The sequence below is a fragment of the Megalopta genalis genome, chromosome 9 (genome assembly GCF_051020955.1).
Source record: "Megalopta genalis isolate 19385.01 chromosome 9, iyMegGena1_principal, whole genome shotgun sequence".
Lineage (NCBI taxonomy): Eukaryota > Metazoa > Arthropoda > Insecta > Hymenoptera > Halictidae > Megalopta > Megalopta genalis.
In genome coordinates, this window is record NC_135021.1 from 12,972,115 (window position 1) to 12,989,242 (window position 17,128).

General features: G+C 40.3%; 1 protein-coding gene across 11 annotated transcripts in view; it reads right to left on the minus strand.

The window, feature by feature from the left end:
• Nucleotides 1-17,128, minus strand: part of LOC117220757 (uncharacterized) — a 376,568-nt gene that overhangs the window by 29,791 nt on the left and 329,649 nt on the right. For all 11 annotated transcript variants that reach the window (XR_004490342.2, XM_076524407.1, XM_033471026.2 and 8 more), the window contains 3 exons: nt 10,055-10,400; nt 9,198-9,361; nt 6,773-6,885 (listed from right to left, as the gene is read on the minus strand). Coding sequence is in view for 10 of the 11 variants with exons in the window: in XM_076524407.1 (XP_076380522.1) it covers nt 6,773-6,885; nt 9,198-9,361; nt 10,055-10,400 (623 nt within the window). In the remaining variant the exon portion in view is untranslated. The remainder of the gene's footprint in view (nt 1-6,772; nt 6,886-9,197; nt 9,362-10,054; nt 10,401-17,128) is intronic.

Below are 17,128 nucleotides of genomic sequence, written 5' to 3' on the forward strand. Positions count from 1 at the left end.
AGAAACAATTTTGTCTAATCGTTTCACGATGAATTCGGGGTGATGAAAAAGTTAATAAACGTGCGTTCTAGTTCTTTACGAGTTGATGGAAGCTAATTTCATCGCAGAGCAACAGAGTTCAGACAAATTCTTCTTGACAATGACAAAATCGTATCGAACTTTATCCTAGAGCCACGAATTAACTTTCGGGCTACGGGTGATTTTGACCAAATTTACTAAATCGTCTCTTAATTATTCCATTTTTTCGCGATTAAATAAAATAAAATGCTGTTATACTCTAATACGGTAGATGCGGCAAGTATCTTCATAAATATGATTTGAAAAATTGACGAATAAAGCGAAGAATAGTGATAAAATATCGTCAATTGTACAGTTATGCAAATGGTCCGTCGTCCGAGGGTTAAAACTTTTCTATTCAGAATAACAAACTCGGCGCAATCTATCTCGCGCTAAATTCTGGATCCTGCCATCAGTTTTTGAGCACCCAGTACAAACAGCCTCCGCGAGTAAGAAAAGGAACGGGCTTTGAGAAAAATCTGTTATCCTCCAAGACTTCAGCTCCTCGTCCGGTAGTTCCAAGTCAAACAACGCCCGTTTCCAGCTTCCTCGACGCAAACAGCAGGAACAAAGAAGTTCCCAGACTGTTTAATCAAGCGATATAACGGTTTTTCCGACCGGAGACGACCGCGAATCCATAATTTAAATACACCGGAGGAGCCTTCTATAGCCGAATTAATTGGCAGTTTAAAAGTGGCCGGATTAAGGGATTTCCTTCCGGTTGGCGGAAACAATCGCTCTCCCGGTAGCGAGTTTCGCTAATTCAAATGCGGAGACCGCAAAGACAGCTTGACGGACACGTGCGCCACTGTCGCGTGTTTCCATAGCTGGCTGGATCGCAGTTTGATTGCTCTATTAAAGTGTTATAATTCCACTGCGGGCATTGTGCAAATTTGAAACAGCAGTGGGAGGGATTCTAATTCTCGCAACGGGGGAACATTTTTATTTCGCATTCGGATCGAATGAACGCAGAAAACGACGGACGTAACTCATGTTTAGATTGCGGATGTTTATGCGCTATAAATGTGCAAAATGCATACGATATTTATTCGCGAAAAGTATGCAAAATATGCACGGAGACATGTAAATATTCATGATATTAAGTATATGCTGTATATTGAGTGTGAAGTCTAATATTAAATTTCAAGAAACTTTTTACAGTTATTCTGTTGTATTATAACTTCGAATCACAATATATTGCAAGCATTTGTTCTAAATTTGATGGCGTTAGTTTGTGCGTTTATCGTTAAAAATTAATTTGCCGAAAATCGCCGCTCCACATAACGGTGATCTTCCATTGGAATTTATACTTGCATTGGTATATTCGACAATAAATACTCTCTTCATTATTTTTTCGAATAACAAAATTAGCATCGTCTTCGATCCAGCTTTTCATTAACGAAATTCTACATTTTCGAAATATTGAAACGCACTCGTACAAAATCCACCTTGTCGCTTCAGTAAGAAAGAAACTGAAATGTTCGAATACGGAATACTAATAACTAGAACTAAGGTTTAATTATCAACTCAATATTTTGAAAATATGATTCTTGTGGCGTATATTTATTGAATATCATTCAGCATCCGGTTATGATGCAAGAGCTGACTAATAGATTAATAAATTGATCTTAGATTATTAGGACTAACAAATTAAGTAAACCAATAAATTAATTTAATATACGCATGTACACGGCAAATAACGTATACAATATATTATTGCGTATATTTTCAAACAAAAATATGCGAAACACATGCAACGCGTGTAAAATAAAAAATATATTTTTGGTATCACCTAATCGTGGCCGAACCTATGTTAATCAATAATTGCCACCTAATCTCTGTTCAGCTTTCATTGATATATTTTCTAAAATGGTGTGCATTTGCGTAAAAATCCGCAGTCCACTCATGATAAAGATTAATTAAGATACTAAACGATGCAGGAACGTTTATGCTGTTCCAAAAGTCACGTTGCTCGATTAAAAATGGCCTGACGTAGAACAGCTCTAAGATCGGAAGATAGTAATTTATTTCCGAAGAGCCTAGTGGGGACGTCGGCAGCGGGAAATGAAGAGGCTAAGCACGTTTCCGGTTCCCGGACGGTCTCCAGGACAAAGCTCCATTGTGAGGGAAGCTTAAGGACCGTCTGCAGTTCCCTGGCACGGTGCCCTTGCTGACCATTGCTGACCGTATGCAGGATCGACCCTGGCCCACGGTTTTCTTAATCCTCTTTCCCTCTCTCGCCCCTCTTCGGCCACTTCTCTCCAACTCGCTTCGTCTTCCGCCGTCCCTGTCTTTCTCTGGAAGTCTCTTTTCTCTCCGCCGTCTCGCTGCGGGCACCTTTTGCTTCTCCGTTGGCGCATGGGATCCAGCTTTCTGTTCTCCGCACACGTTGCAATCAACGACAGCGGGAGGACGACACTTGTGTCGTTACTTTCTCGCCGGAGCGTGTCCCGCAGCCTCCAGATAAAGAGGCGATTCGGTTCCCTGTCCTCGAACCTTGTACCATCGAGCCACGACTACAACGTGTTACCGGACTGTGTGGCGGTGGTTCATGGAAATTGCGTCTCTGCCTTTGGCTTGGCGCATTCGGCTCGATATATTACGAGGAAACTCGAGAAACGTCTCCGAAAGCGACGACACGCCGTACAAAATCGTGCAAGAGATTTCATCTCGTTCATTTATTCGCGGCAAGAATCGTTTAGTACAAGACATGGTAACGCGAAGGGAAAAAGAGAAGAAAAATTGCACGAAAGAAGATATTATCGATTATGAAGGTTGGTAAAATGATTACCGTGCAATTTGCCGCATCGATAGTTTTTGCGTGTACGGAGGTAGAATGATGAATCATTCAATTAATACAATTTTCAGATCCACATGTTTTACGATGGCTCACAGTTTACAGAATACGATAGTGTACGATTCCTTGAATATTTTGGAATGATGCGTACAAGAAGTATAGTTGAATAATTACTGGAGATGAAATAAGATAACCAACAAGTGCGAATTTTAATCTGCAATAGTAATCGGATCATCCTTGCTCAGTTCATACGACTTTTTGAATAAGTGGATCGGCGCCAAGAAATTGGCTATTGGCTATTTAAATCTGAATAATGAGAAAGTGTTTGCTCAAGACAGCACTGTATATAATCGTGAAATTCTAAGTAGACTGGCAGTAGTTGGCAGCGAATCTTCAAAATCTCAATTTGTTATTGTTGTCTCGAGTTGTCTATGATCATCTTCATGAAAATAGGCTAGGGCCTGATAAATAAAATTGTTAGAAAATTCTGCCTAAGCTTAAACGACAGTAGACAGTGTACCAGATACAACGATATACGTAATTATTAAATCGCGTCGTTCTGAATCATCGTAAACGATTGTCGAAGTTCCAAAAATCATTGGTTAGTTGAGCCAGTTGCTGTGGGGTGACCAATTATGCCCTTAATTCGTTTCTAGGAATAATTAACTCCATATTCATCGAGAAAGACATATTACATTTTTTTTATTAAAAAATGAGTAAAATGAAAGAGTAAAATAATTGAATACAGGCTGTTCCGTACATTTCAGTTAATTGTGCTCGAGGACAAACCAATGGCGCAGCAATCGGTCACCCCGTAGTAAATAGGGGCAAAATGTCCAGGATTTCTATGACGAGAATTTTCATTAGATCTTCTTCCTATTAAATCATCATACCTACCTACTAGGGCAATCATTTGTCCTAAGCACCGAAATGTATCTCTTCATCCATATTATACTAATTAGCAATTCCACCATCGAAATCTGTCCGCGTCTCTAGCCACGCTATTAAATTGCGTGGATTGGTCCGGAACCATAGACGCTTGTCTCGAAACGAAATTAGAATGGGCCCAGCCGCCGAACCAGGAATATTAACAATTGAAACTGATAGGATTTCCATGAGCGTCCTCGACTCGGTACGCGCACCCGACCCGACCCCTCCTCCCTCTATTTCCCTGACCCCCGTTTATGCTAATGAATTTCTGCGACAAGCCGCCCCCGGTTCTCATTAATCAAACAACCGAGCGCCCGGCTTCAAACGAACACGATTGAATCGAATATGTTCGCTCTTTGCGGGCCGACGCGGGCTTGCAACCTGGTTTCAGAGACGCCGCTGGCGCACGGTCAGGTTTCAATGGCTTTCAGAGGGTCCCTCGCATATTGAACGTGTTGCAAATCTGAAGCAACGGGGGCGGGGCTGGACGTCTATTATGTCTTCGGGGATCTTCGGTCGAAAAACGGATCTCGCGAGCCGTTCGGATCGCGCCGAAATCCCCGCACAGCCATCGATTTCGCATCGAGCTTTTGCGAGACTTGCCACGTGTCTCGAGAAATTGAGGTTCGAAATGGGGTGACACGTTATCTTTTTGTCCTAAATATCTATCGGAAGAAATTCGCTTGGAAGAGAGAGAAATCGCCGGAAGACTTCTTCACGGATCAGTTCCGCATAGAACAATTTTGTTATCTTCCGTAGAAACATTTGCATCGATTTCTCTGCGTTTGAGATTGCGACGAACTTCGCACTCGTCGGTCGTTGAAGCAGCAATTCTGCCAATGGTAGAATTTCCTACAAACGTCAGACGTAAACGGCTGGACGTATGCGTTCGCCGCTTGCGACTAGACGCAACGACCGCACGCGAATGATGTTTTCAATTGGCGTCGGACGCGTGCGACCAGACGCATGCTTCGTGTATGATTTATGTACGATGCATTTGTTGTTCGGTGTATTGCCGTCTAGCAGATAGAACAGCGTGTCTAGAGAAATAACATTCCGTGATGGATCGAAAATTTGCACTTTCGTTACTGTGAAAAGGAGAAGACAACGAAGAAATTGTAACGAGAATTTCGACGATGGGGAAAAGAGAGAATATTAAAGATGTATACGTACACAAAAAGCGAGATAAAGAGGATCGTAGAAACGTTTTAAGAAGAAAACATTGACCGAATGATGAGGGGACATATAGGCAGTGTTTTAGATCGAGTGATATAACACAACTTATAATTCTTATAATTCTTTGGACACTTTTCTACGTGAACGTTGAAATTATCCAAAATGCGTTTGATCTTATAAGAAAACGAAAGCATTATTTTCCGTTGCGTACGTCGGACGCGTATAGGAAATCCCGTCGCACTATGGAACTTATAAAAGAACGAAGAAAATATGGAATTTATCAGCTTATATAAAAATTATAGAAACGCGTTAGATCGAAGATATACATTGTGATGCGACGAATACCGAGGGCTTCAGAATGTTTATTGACATTTCCGATAGATCTGTGATCATATTTCTCTCGAAAAAACATTTTGAAATGTTCTTAAAAAGTTTTGATCAACTGAGAGTTAACGAGGAAACTCTCGGACCGTCTAGTTCTTGGCCGGTGTCGTTCCGAATCCGGTCGCGGACCGCAGAAACGCGATTAATTTGGTTAGCAGGTGGACGACACGGTGCGACGGGGGTGGTTAGCCCCGGGCAACATTCTAATTAATTGGGCTAATGGAATTTACATGCTGGGACGATAATGCGAACTACTGCACACTCGCCGAACAAAACTCACGAGCAACTCAGTACGGGTGAACGTGCTTTGCTTTGCTTGCTTGCTTGTTGCGTGTCGCATTAACATGTTGACTGCCGGTTGACTGTCATCTCGCGACACCGAAAAATCTTTGCCTGTTTGAAAGGACTCTATGCTGTCAATGCCTTTCAATGATCGTTGTCGCAATTGATGCATTTAGAACAAAAGTGAAATATCTTCTGGAGATATTTAGAAATGATGTCCTTGATAACACATGCATAAATGCTCTTATTCTCCAAAGTAACGCAGAAAATCACTGTAACTTAATTAACCCTTAGCACTCGGAAGATTCTCCTAAGATTCTCCTAACCAGCAACTCGGAGCAAACTTTGTAAAATCTGTGATTTTGCTATGGAAAGTCGAATCGAAATAAAAATCGTAATACTGAAATTTTGTGAGAATTAATAAATAAAAGATTTTGTGTTTTTATTTACGTTTTTTACAAAAGTACCGTGAAAAGAAATGCCACTTTGACATGAATGTATTATATGTATAGTGTCGCAGTATCGAGTGCAAATAATAATTAGACTTCAGATTGCATCCATTTAAGCCAAAATTGAGTGATTCAACTGAAAAATAGTAGAAATATTCACAGAATTGAGAAATGCCAACGTGTCATTTTTAATCTATTAAGTTTAATAAACAAAGACAGAACTTGCTGTTTAATTTATATTCCTTGCAATTGATGCGGACAATTTATATTTCGCACAAAAATCCGCAACAATTATCATTAGAAAAATCGAATTTATCTTAGGAATAATTGCTTCAAATTTTTCGGCAGTTCACAAGCCCTATGAAAAATTGATTAACGTGAACGTATCGTAATGGAACAATGTCGCTAAGCCGGTACAAAAGAGTCTGTCGGCTATGAGCGTGAGACACGGCAATCAACGTGTCAACAACGTGCACGCGCGTGAAAAATATAGTGTAGCACGTATAAATAGAGGAGTGTGGGAGGGTGTGTCGTGAGCAAACGGTGACGGGAGGGGGACACGGTGCTAGAAAAAAAACCTAGAAGCGGCTAATCAGCTGAGGCCGGAGTCGCTGCGTTCGGTTCCTTTCTCTTTTCATGCTTCGCCATGCCAATCAACTCGAAGGTTTCCATCGCGCGGAACGTGTCTTTCACTCACCCTTTTATGCAGCAGCTCGTTGCACTCCCATGCACCGCGGTGGTTTTGCCGAGCCATTGGGCCTCCGCCGCGGTCCACCTCGCGCCCGATCGGGCTCACCATTTTCCTCTCGACTGGAACAAATTCAAAACAGAGGAAAATTAAACTGGAGGGGCCAGGAAAGTTGTCCCCGTCCCATACCAATTTTTCGTTCCGATAACCCTTGGTTTAGACAAGGTTCTCGCAGACCTCGGCGCACTAAATGTGTAAATCACTTTTTCCCATCATTATCTGTTCTATTCCGAAGCGGATGTCTACGATTTGAGAGTTTGAAGAATTTTCTTGCTCGAACCGTGAAAGTTATGCGAACGATTCTTGCTTTGCAAAGATTCTATACTCTCTCAAATACGATAGTGTAAGATAGATGTCCTAATTCCTGCGCCTCTGGATTAAAATCATATATAAAAAAAGATTTTATTTGTAAATTGATGATTTATATATTTTTATTATGTTTACTTTATCTTTATCTTATATTTATATAATTTATCTTTATCTTATATTTTCTATGTGCAAAATTTAGTATATATTTGATGTTATAGCAGTTCCGACGAGTAGCATGACTGTTGAAAAATCAGAAGAAATGCTTGTTGAAGATTTTCGCATAAATTAGTTATTAATGTGATTTACGTTGTACAAAATGTGTATTATATAGTAAGAGTGCTCCATTTAGTACTAACAACGATTAAAAAAGACACGTACTATGTATATTTTTATATTTTTTAAATAAATCCAGAAGTAAGGTTCGATTTCAGAATATGTCCGTATTATGGACAAACATAGAAATACCGGACATAGAATTACGGGGTGGAACACAGCTTTTTTTATTTCATTTAAAAACATTTATTTTATTTAAAAACATTATTAAAGTACTAATTTTTGTCAATCAAAAGAATATTTTTCCAACTGAAACTGAAAATCGAAATATATTTTTAGCGCATTAAATAAAAATTTGAGTACTTAACGACTGCGTCGAAAAAGAAAAAATTGGCTCAAAGGCACAGAAATTGAGACATCTACCCTATTTTCCAAGTCGCACAATATTCTGCTAATTGTGAAATAATTTTCTCATTTCGCTAACAGGTTCATGACTCCCTATATTCATTTTTCAAGTCGATAAATAAAGCGCACGGTCAGGCGATAATTCAGTATTACGAAAAATGAGACAGAGTTTGCGAATATGGAGATACCAAAAAGTCTCGCCGGACTGGCAACTTCGTCTTCCAAAGGGGAAGAAAGTTGGTATCGTCGGCAGCGGCCGGATACGTGGTACGCGCGAGCAGTCCCTAATTCCCGTCGCGAGCATGTACCGAAGACTGCGAGACATCGGTAGAACGAAGTTAGGTTCGTCGCCGGTGCTGACTGAATACACGCGGGATTTCTATTATTCCTCTCGCCGCTTTATGCCGCGGCGGCCCACCCCTCGCCCCCCGGGTATTTGAATAATTAACCGGAACAGCGCGGCGAACTTCCGCCGTCCTTTTCAAAGCGGAAACTGGCACCGGCTCGGTCTAGGCTATCAAATCTTCGAGATTCATTCACCCGGCTCGTTTGCCGATTGGTTCGCTTCCTTTTTTTTCGAATTTTTCGGACGCGACTGCGCTGTTAAAGCAACTCATTACTTTTTCAGACATTGCGAGCCTGCGGCAAGGTAGTGTACGACTTTCTGATATTTCGAAAAAATATGAAGATGATAATTTAAGTGAAAGCGAGTGGTCGTCGTAACGCGTCTGGTGACAGATGTTTTAAACGGGATAAAAAATATTTCTTCGCGTTCGTGGATTCAAGAATCTTCGAATCAAAGGCATTCGATATTAGTTTTACGTAAAACTTGAATTTTCGAAGATCGAGATCATTTTATTATTCGTATATAAATGCAGTTTTAAATCGGCTACACGATGCGACAAGAAAAAATGTAGTTGTATGTAAAAACACGCCGATAATCTTGGCAATTCCGAAGAAAATTATGGGGGGAAAAATATGGTCTTACCATCTGTTAGTCCTTTGACGCCGTACACATTGCGCAAAAAATATTTTTTTCGTCGCAATAGCCCGAAGAGATATTTAGGTGGACTTAAAAGAATCACTTCGTAAGTCGTACTTTTTAGAATTTCGGTGAAGCAGTATTAATTAATATCGAATGAGAGAATATTTTCTAATATGTGTTTCGATGGCTAATTCTATCTAAATTTTCTTTAGAATATTCTACGTAGAATTCGATAGCAAGAACGCTTCAGAAACCAGAAACTCGATTTCATTCTCGAACGCATCCTTCTGACCAATACGAAGGATTAAATAAAAGCTGTTCCTCGTCGATAAAATTGCAAATGTTTACGACAGGACGAGAGTGTGTTAGAAGAGGAAGAAGGGGAAGAGACGGTGTACATACTTGGACTATGAACTCTTATGTCACTGTCGCTAGGGCTGGAGACTCGATGGTCGTTCAAAGAAACAACCCTTAGAGGTCCAGCCGGGCTGATCAGTCGCTGAGTGGAATGACCGCCTGGAGATGTTAGCCTCAGGTCCTTCAGGTTCCCTTCGCTGCTGTTCAACCTGCAGACGTAAAAATTAATAGCTCATTTATTTGATTTATTTTCGCATTTCTCGATGAAAGACATTTTTTTTAAAGTCTCTGTGTTTATTTAATATCTTCCAAGAGAGAGAGAGAGAGAGAGAGAGAGAGAGAGAGAGAGAGAGAGAGAGTCCCTAACATAAGTTCCCTACAATCCTAAAAGGTTTGTATGCGTTTATGGCACTTAGACATTTTGAAAATACAGTTAAATGTCTATATAAACAAAAATTAGCTGCACCGCTATTATAAATTCATCCTAAGAAATTTTCTAGTTGACGCGAAAGAGATTCTTTCCTTCTTCAAGATTCTTTCCTTTCTACAAAAATATTTTCGAAAACGTGAATTTGCATAAAAATCCACATTCTATTGATAATAGAAGGTTGATCGTTGCTGCCCAAATTCAATTTTTAAGATTCGATTTCTAAAATCAGTGGATCTCCCAAGGACGTTTCCCTTTTATAACAACAGGTTCACGACGCCTTACATACGAATTAAATAGAATTGTCCTGCACCGGCTAATTAAAAATTGTACAGAGAAAAGTTTGAAAACATAATCGCCAAAGGCCAGCGGTGCATCGAGCATAAAACAGTACGGTGCATTTTGTCTAGTTTCGTGGCCCGTTGTTCCGTAATTACCGCGGGGTATAAACAACCCTGTGAAAAATTCGACTCACATGGAGGGCGAGCTGGTGCCGATGTCCGCGATGCTGGCGGCCCTGAGGATCTGCGAGTTGACGGCTATATCGTTGTCCGACTGCCTGACCGACTGAGGGGTGGACTGATGGAGCGGAAGGGGTTGCCTGTGCGAGGCGTTGCCCCTCGACAGAGGAAGGGTTGACACGCCGGTCGGTGCCGGCGGCAGTGTCTGCGCCTGTGTCTGCGCCTGTACCTGCACCGGTACCTGCGTCTGCGACAGCGACTGTGCCTGCGACAGCGACTGTGTTTTCTGTGCCAGCTGCGACGTGCTGACTGCCCTCGGCGGGAGCGGGTCCCTCCCTATCACCGACCCGGATCCGGAAGCTGCGAACAAAATATTTCACTCGATAAAAACAACCCTACGCTCGCCGGCCTCGCTTCCTTCGCTGAAAAATTTATCGCCCCCGGCTACGCCCGCGAGAACCGCTCGTGAATCTTTAACCTACGCTGAATGTTTAGAGCCGAGAGACCTCGACATGCTGCGGAACGTTCGACGACAGCGTCGCGGGAAAACAATGTTTGCGAATTTCCGCGGCGCCTAAACACCTGCTCGATATTCTACAAGCCCTCGATCGCCCTTTAAATGCATGAACTCTTTTTTTATTCAAACTGGATCAAATAAATTGAATCTTTTTTTCAGATGTTAAAGGGACTAGTTTGCTGTACCTTTTTCTTCAGTTTTGTTGTTACTAGGGATGACAAATCGAAATCGAAAACTCTTGTCTTTTACCTTGTTTATCCGAAACTGAAATGAAAATTGAAGGAATTTGTGTTTTGCAGATCTCGATAACTTATCTCCATATCGAAGATTTCATTGAAATCGGTTGACGCATGTTCTACAGCCAGTGAGACACGTAAGAATGATCTGTCTTTGATTGAAATCTTGAATTGCTTCTAACTCATAACAAGGTAAACCGATTTCGATGAAATTTTCAACAAACATGTAAGTTATCGAAATATACAAAATGCATTATTTAAAATTTTCGTTATAGGTCCAGGTAGAAAAAGTTAAAAGATGAAACTTTTAATCTTTCTTTGTCGCTCCAAGCAATAGAAAAATTGAACAAAAAAGTATTTTAGTCACCGTACGCTAAAATAGTTCATTTAACATTTAAAAAAATTTCAAGTCATTCAGTTCAGCTTTAAAACAGTTACAGCGTTTTAGAAGGTGTTCGAATACTTTTACATAGACCGTATCGCGTCGCTTACTAAATAATTCTCGCGAATGTTCGATACAGTCGTTGGACGAGGGTGATATGGAAGTAATTCGAGCGACCCGATGTAAATCAAAGTTCGACCAGTTCGAACAAACGAGTTGTATACATTTCCAATAATTCGGATTGTATTCGCAGCCCCGTGGACCTTGATACGTATTGCAATTCGGGCGCTCGACGGCGCACGAGTTGAATTTTTCCGATCTAATTTAGGCGTATTGATTTTCAATATCAGCGACGATGAAGTTCTCCCTCCCGGCGCACGGAAATGAACTATAATTACCATTGAATTCAATACGCCGGATTCGTTTAGACGCATTTCCGAAATAGCGAGCGCGTTTCCACGCGCAAATCGTCCGCCATTATTCCATCTCGCGCGAAACAAATGCCCGGAAACGCTTCATCTAATCGCATCCACGGCCCGATCGATTATTCAATTGCATCGAACAATAGGAGATTCGCGATTTTTCGTTTAACCTTTTCTCTCGGAATATAGAACAGGTTTTCGCAATAGTATTTCGAAAATCGAGAGCCAATCTCACTTTTCAATGGAACCGTTTTTTTTCAATTAATAGATTGCAGACTTTTATGAAGAATAAAAGTTGTATACACGAGTTGTATGATACAAGAGCCATGTTACAGCCAGTCGAACATGATTACAAAAAAGTTCTTTGAATTTCTTCAAATGATTTTGCAGTCTTGAATTTGAGCTACTCGCTTTTGTCATAAATGCGTCAAATCCGCAGTTTATTAATTACTGTTACTATTTCTTCATTAGTATTGTATAATTATTTTCGTTACATTGTACATATGCCATATTGTCACCAGACATTTTTCTTTAATTCTTTCGATGCAGTTGATACAAAACAATTTTTATTTTGCATAAAGATCAACGACCATCTAGCGAACCGTTTCTGCAATATCATTAATTTTCTTAAGAATTAATTTTCATCTTCTTGACAATTTTCTATCGCCACTGTACGCTGTTTATCTTAATGTCTCTTTCCTCCCGATTGGGGTATTTCTATTTACTTATTAATATTATCAATCATGCAAATAATCTCAAGAGAGATTAACATTGCTCTAAATAAAAAAAAATTATTATGAATTACCGTTTTTTATATCTTTTTACTATTTATAGTTATTTATTTATAGTCGTTATCATCATTATTATTTTTACTTTTTCCTTGCTTCCTTTATATGGTTTGTAAATCTTCTTAAATTTGTTGTAATCTAATAATAATAATAAATATTATAATATTGCAATAGAATGATAAATATTATTATTATTATGATTATTATTATTATACTTATTATTATTCCTGTTATTATTAAAAGCGAGTGAGCTAAATATGGAACACCATAATATATTCATAGAACATAGAAACGCTATTACATCAATTCAACGCCTTTGCTGCAACCGATGCAGTCGATCCAAGCGATGCATCGGCGGTCGATTCATGATATTAATGATTTCCGCAAAGAGAATCGGTGTTGCGAATCGTCCTGGGAACTTCGAAATAGTTCTTAATAAAGCCATTAGCTCTCCATCGGCGCGCCGATGCATTCCGGAACAATGCAGCTGCCCAATCGAGCAAACGATCGTTTATCCGCGCGAACAAGAAACACAAGCGCGCGTTACATGCTAATTATAATCGGATACCATTAGCGGGAACGATCGTGCGAGCATTTAGTTCGCGAGCACAACAGTTCGTGTTCCTTCGCGACTGCATCTCGTTTCGCATTGAATCGGCGAACACGCGGCCGAGGTACAGTTCCGCGACAGAACCGCAAACGAAATGGCACGACGCTGCATCCGCGGCTGCAATCTTCGGTTCTCGGAAAAACGATGCAATCGCAAGACTTTCACTGCAAGAATTTCCTGCTCGCACTTCGGACCGATCGCGCCATTATTTATACTCCGGCTGTTGCATTCGTCGGCGCATCTATCGAAGAAACAATCGCCGCGCTCGAGCGATTGTGTGTCAAATCAGAATTCGCCGCTACAATCATGGAAACAGAGCTCGGCTGTGTTACTCGAAAGCAAATATTTCTCGCAGCTTTTCAAACTCCTGTTGCGAAAGCTTCGGAAGCCAAAATAGAATGGCATGCCTCGCTTTGATCTTCGAAATCTACGTTGCACTTTGACCGAATGACATTTTCCTGCGCGCGTTTTGAAGCCGAACGAATGCACTTTTTTTTTCATGCACCAGTACACGTGTTAAAATTATAAGATAAAGTATGGTGAAAATATCCTATTGAATATTTACCTTTGATACTTATCTTAAAGTAATACTATTTATATTTACGATAAATCAAAATATTTTAGTCAGAGTATTAAATATTACAAGACCGCGGATCTTGATGGATAATAAAATTTGTCCGGGACGATTGTAAGGAACAGAAGTGAAATAAACATAAATTCTTTCTCTCAATCATTTTAATAAATGGATCTTATGTCTTCAGAATTTCATATTTCGCTGTTCATTTCAACCATAAATGCATAAAATCCGCAGTCTATTTATCACATCGTTGGAAAAAGTATTCCTTTATTTATTATTTATAAAATGGCCGCAACAACAAGCCACTTGAGTCGAGTACAACAAAGTCGATGATTATTATCGATGATAGAAGAGTGTAGCGTGTTTACAATTCCCACGGATGCATTTTTATGCGTTCTATGCATTTAAGATTGCATTAAACCGGTCTGCAATCGCTGTTGCAGGAACAATGGTAAAGCTTCGGGATTCAAAAAGCGAACGATGAACCCGCGTTAGAACAAACACGGATTGCGGTGCATCGAACGCGAGAAATAAATGTTCGTGTTACAAATGCACATATTTTCGGGTTCCGCGCAACCGGGCCGATATTTTCGGGCGACATTCGATGCACGTGGCGCGAAGCCAGCGAGTTTCCAATCAATGGCGAATCTGCGCGCAACAAACTCAAATTCAATTTCAAAATTCCGTGCCGGGAACAATGATGGCTGATCAACGGGGAGGGGAGGCGGGTCGAGGGTGGATCTACATTCCTGCATCGATCATCCGGCCTGATTGCGACTGGAGGATCGTAGATCAAGGGACGCACCCGAGCGATATCGCTATTCCGCCGGATCTTGGTTCTACCGAGCCGGCAAACTATTCGGCGAACGTGATCGAGCCCGATTAAACGAACGCTCGATTGTTCCGGTTAATTGGTAGGCACGCGGCGTGATCAGCCTGAAAAAGTAGATATCGCGTGGAAACTGAGAACATTCCAGTCTAGCTATCTGCATCCAAATGATATCGGAGAGTTTACCAAACATAATATAATTCAGAATCGATTTAAATAATAGTCAAAGGTGAATGTTGGAATTATAATTAGTTACGGGAATAAAATAATAACTTCACTTTACTCTGTCCAACTTTCAATGAATACTTTTATTAATTAAGGAAGGCACAGAAAGAACGTTTTCTCTTTTGCAAGATGTCCGCGATAATTACAGTAATTTCTCCCTAATTCGCACTCAAATTGCGCCCAAAAGTGAACAATTTTGGAAGAGATGATACGATTGTTCGAGCCTTGTGACCCGTTTTCATAGTTCGGTATATATATTGTATTATATATTATATATAATATAATATAAGCAAGGCTCGAATAATCGTATCTCCTCTTCCCAATTTATAACATGATTCATCTCGATAAAATAGTACAACGGTCAGTGAGGACGAAATACATCGTTGCATTGTCTTCACGATTAAATCATATCAGGTGGAAAACAGAAAATCTATTTGCCAGATTGATTTTTGTGTTCAATCTATCTGTCAAAATTTAACAGTGAACCTTCTAGTGGTGACCACTGTTTTAATGTGACTAGTGGTAACGTGACGTTAAATTGTCAGATGTATTGACGTTAAATTTGTCAGTAATGGCGACTCGAATGTGACTTCAAATGTTTTAGCTACTAATTTGATGCTTTTCAGGATATTTTAAAATATTTGGAACATCGAGTGTCTTTTAACTTTTAGGCAAAGCTAGAATATTCTATATACAATATATTATATACAAATATTCTATATACAATATTCTATGTACAGAATATTCTATATACAATATTCTATATACAGGGTGTCCCAAAAATGTCTCGCAATCCGGAAATGGTTGGTTCGTCAGATCATTTGAAATAGCTTCTTCCTGGACAAAAATTTTCTCCGAGGCACCGTTAACGAGTTATTAACGAAAAACAGTGACCAATAAGAATCGAGTACGGTTGACGCGAGGCGGCCCAGTCAACCAGCGCACGAAGCCCGGTTCCGCTCATTGGCTTGATCGCCTCGCGCCAGCTGAGCTTGTCTCTCATTGGTCACTGTTTTTCGTTAATAACTCATTAATGGTGCCTCGGAGAAAATTTTTGTAAAGGAAAAAGTTGCTTCAAATGACCTGAGGAACCCTCCACTTTTGGATTGCGAAACATTTTTGGGACACCCTGTATAAGTTCTCCCCAATTGTCCTTCAGCTTGTAGAAAAAAACGGGCAATTTGGGAAGAGGAGATACGATTATAGTATCAGATACCTTAAGCCTTGTTTTTATAATTGTTAACAATCGGCAACTATAAAAACAAGCCGCGAGTCATGAACAATCGTATCCCTGCTTCCCAAATTGTTCATTTTTATTTACAAACTGAAGGATAATTGTGGAAAATTTACTGTATAGTGTACTGTCATAGTGTTTCGAATGTGATTCCATTTATTTGTTTCTATTTACTTGATGCATTGGAAACGAGTTAACTCGTGTTCTTATGCCCAGACGTTGTGAAATTGTCGGTCAACAATGTGTTAAGACTGATTTTGTTAATTTGAAGCTTCATTTCTTTGGATGATCAGAAATGTTAGAAAAATTTAACTAGGGAAAGAATGATGGTACTACTAGCGATATATTGTAGAAACAATTTGACATTAAGTGACCACTGTTGATTCGGAGATAATTTGACTTCAAGTCACTATTATTGATACGGAGTGAATTCGACGTCAAGTCACTACCAGCCAATTTGACGTACTTGACCACTATAACGTTAAAACCATTCCTGACGTGAACGTGCCATTCCAAAGAATCAACTGTTGTATGAATATTAGAATCGTGCAAAAGTTCTACCCGAGCTCAAACGACGGAGGACACTTTACCGAGCACAATGGAATAGATTTTGATGAAATTATCCGGCCCTGGAGATTCGTAAACGACGGTCAAAGTGAAAAAGCCTGATGACGGTGGATTTCTTAATTTCGCGGATAAAAAGCGGTTCGTTTGACAAAAATATTAGACCGTAGATCCACTTGCCGAGAAGAAAAGGAGCGTTCCATATCGGAAATTCGTCCCGGCCCGAGAACAAAGGAAAAATCCTTCCTTCTTTCGAATCGCGGTCGCGCGAACAAAAAATTGCATTGTACGCGGGGGAGGGTTTGTACGGCGCGGCACCGCCGGGAGAGGAATGTTAACCGAACAAAGGGGGGAGCCCGGGGCGAGTACAAATCAGAGGAAAAAGCGGTCGCGTCGAAGATGCACTTGAAAAACTCAATTTCCCGTATTGTCGCGGGAAATTGGGTTAGCGGCGCCTCTTCGGGAAACAGTGTCTCTTCTTCTTCCAAGAAAAAAACGCGAACGAGCGTTGAATACTTGATAAGATCCTCCCGCCGTTTTCCTTTGTGACCGAAGAACAATTTTTCTGTTCGCGTCATCTTAATCTTTCGAGATCTCGAATGTCTTCCACGACGATTATCTTAGGAGAAGTGCATGATTAACCGAGCAATGACAGCCCGAATGAGGGGTAAATCAGTGATTTCAGTGATCTTGAATGCATGTAT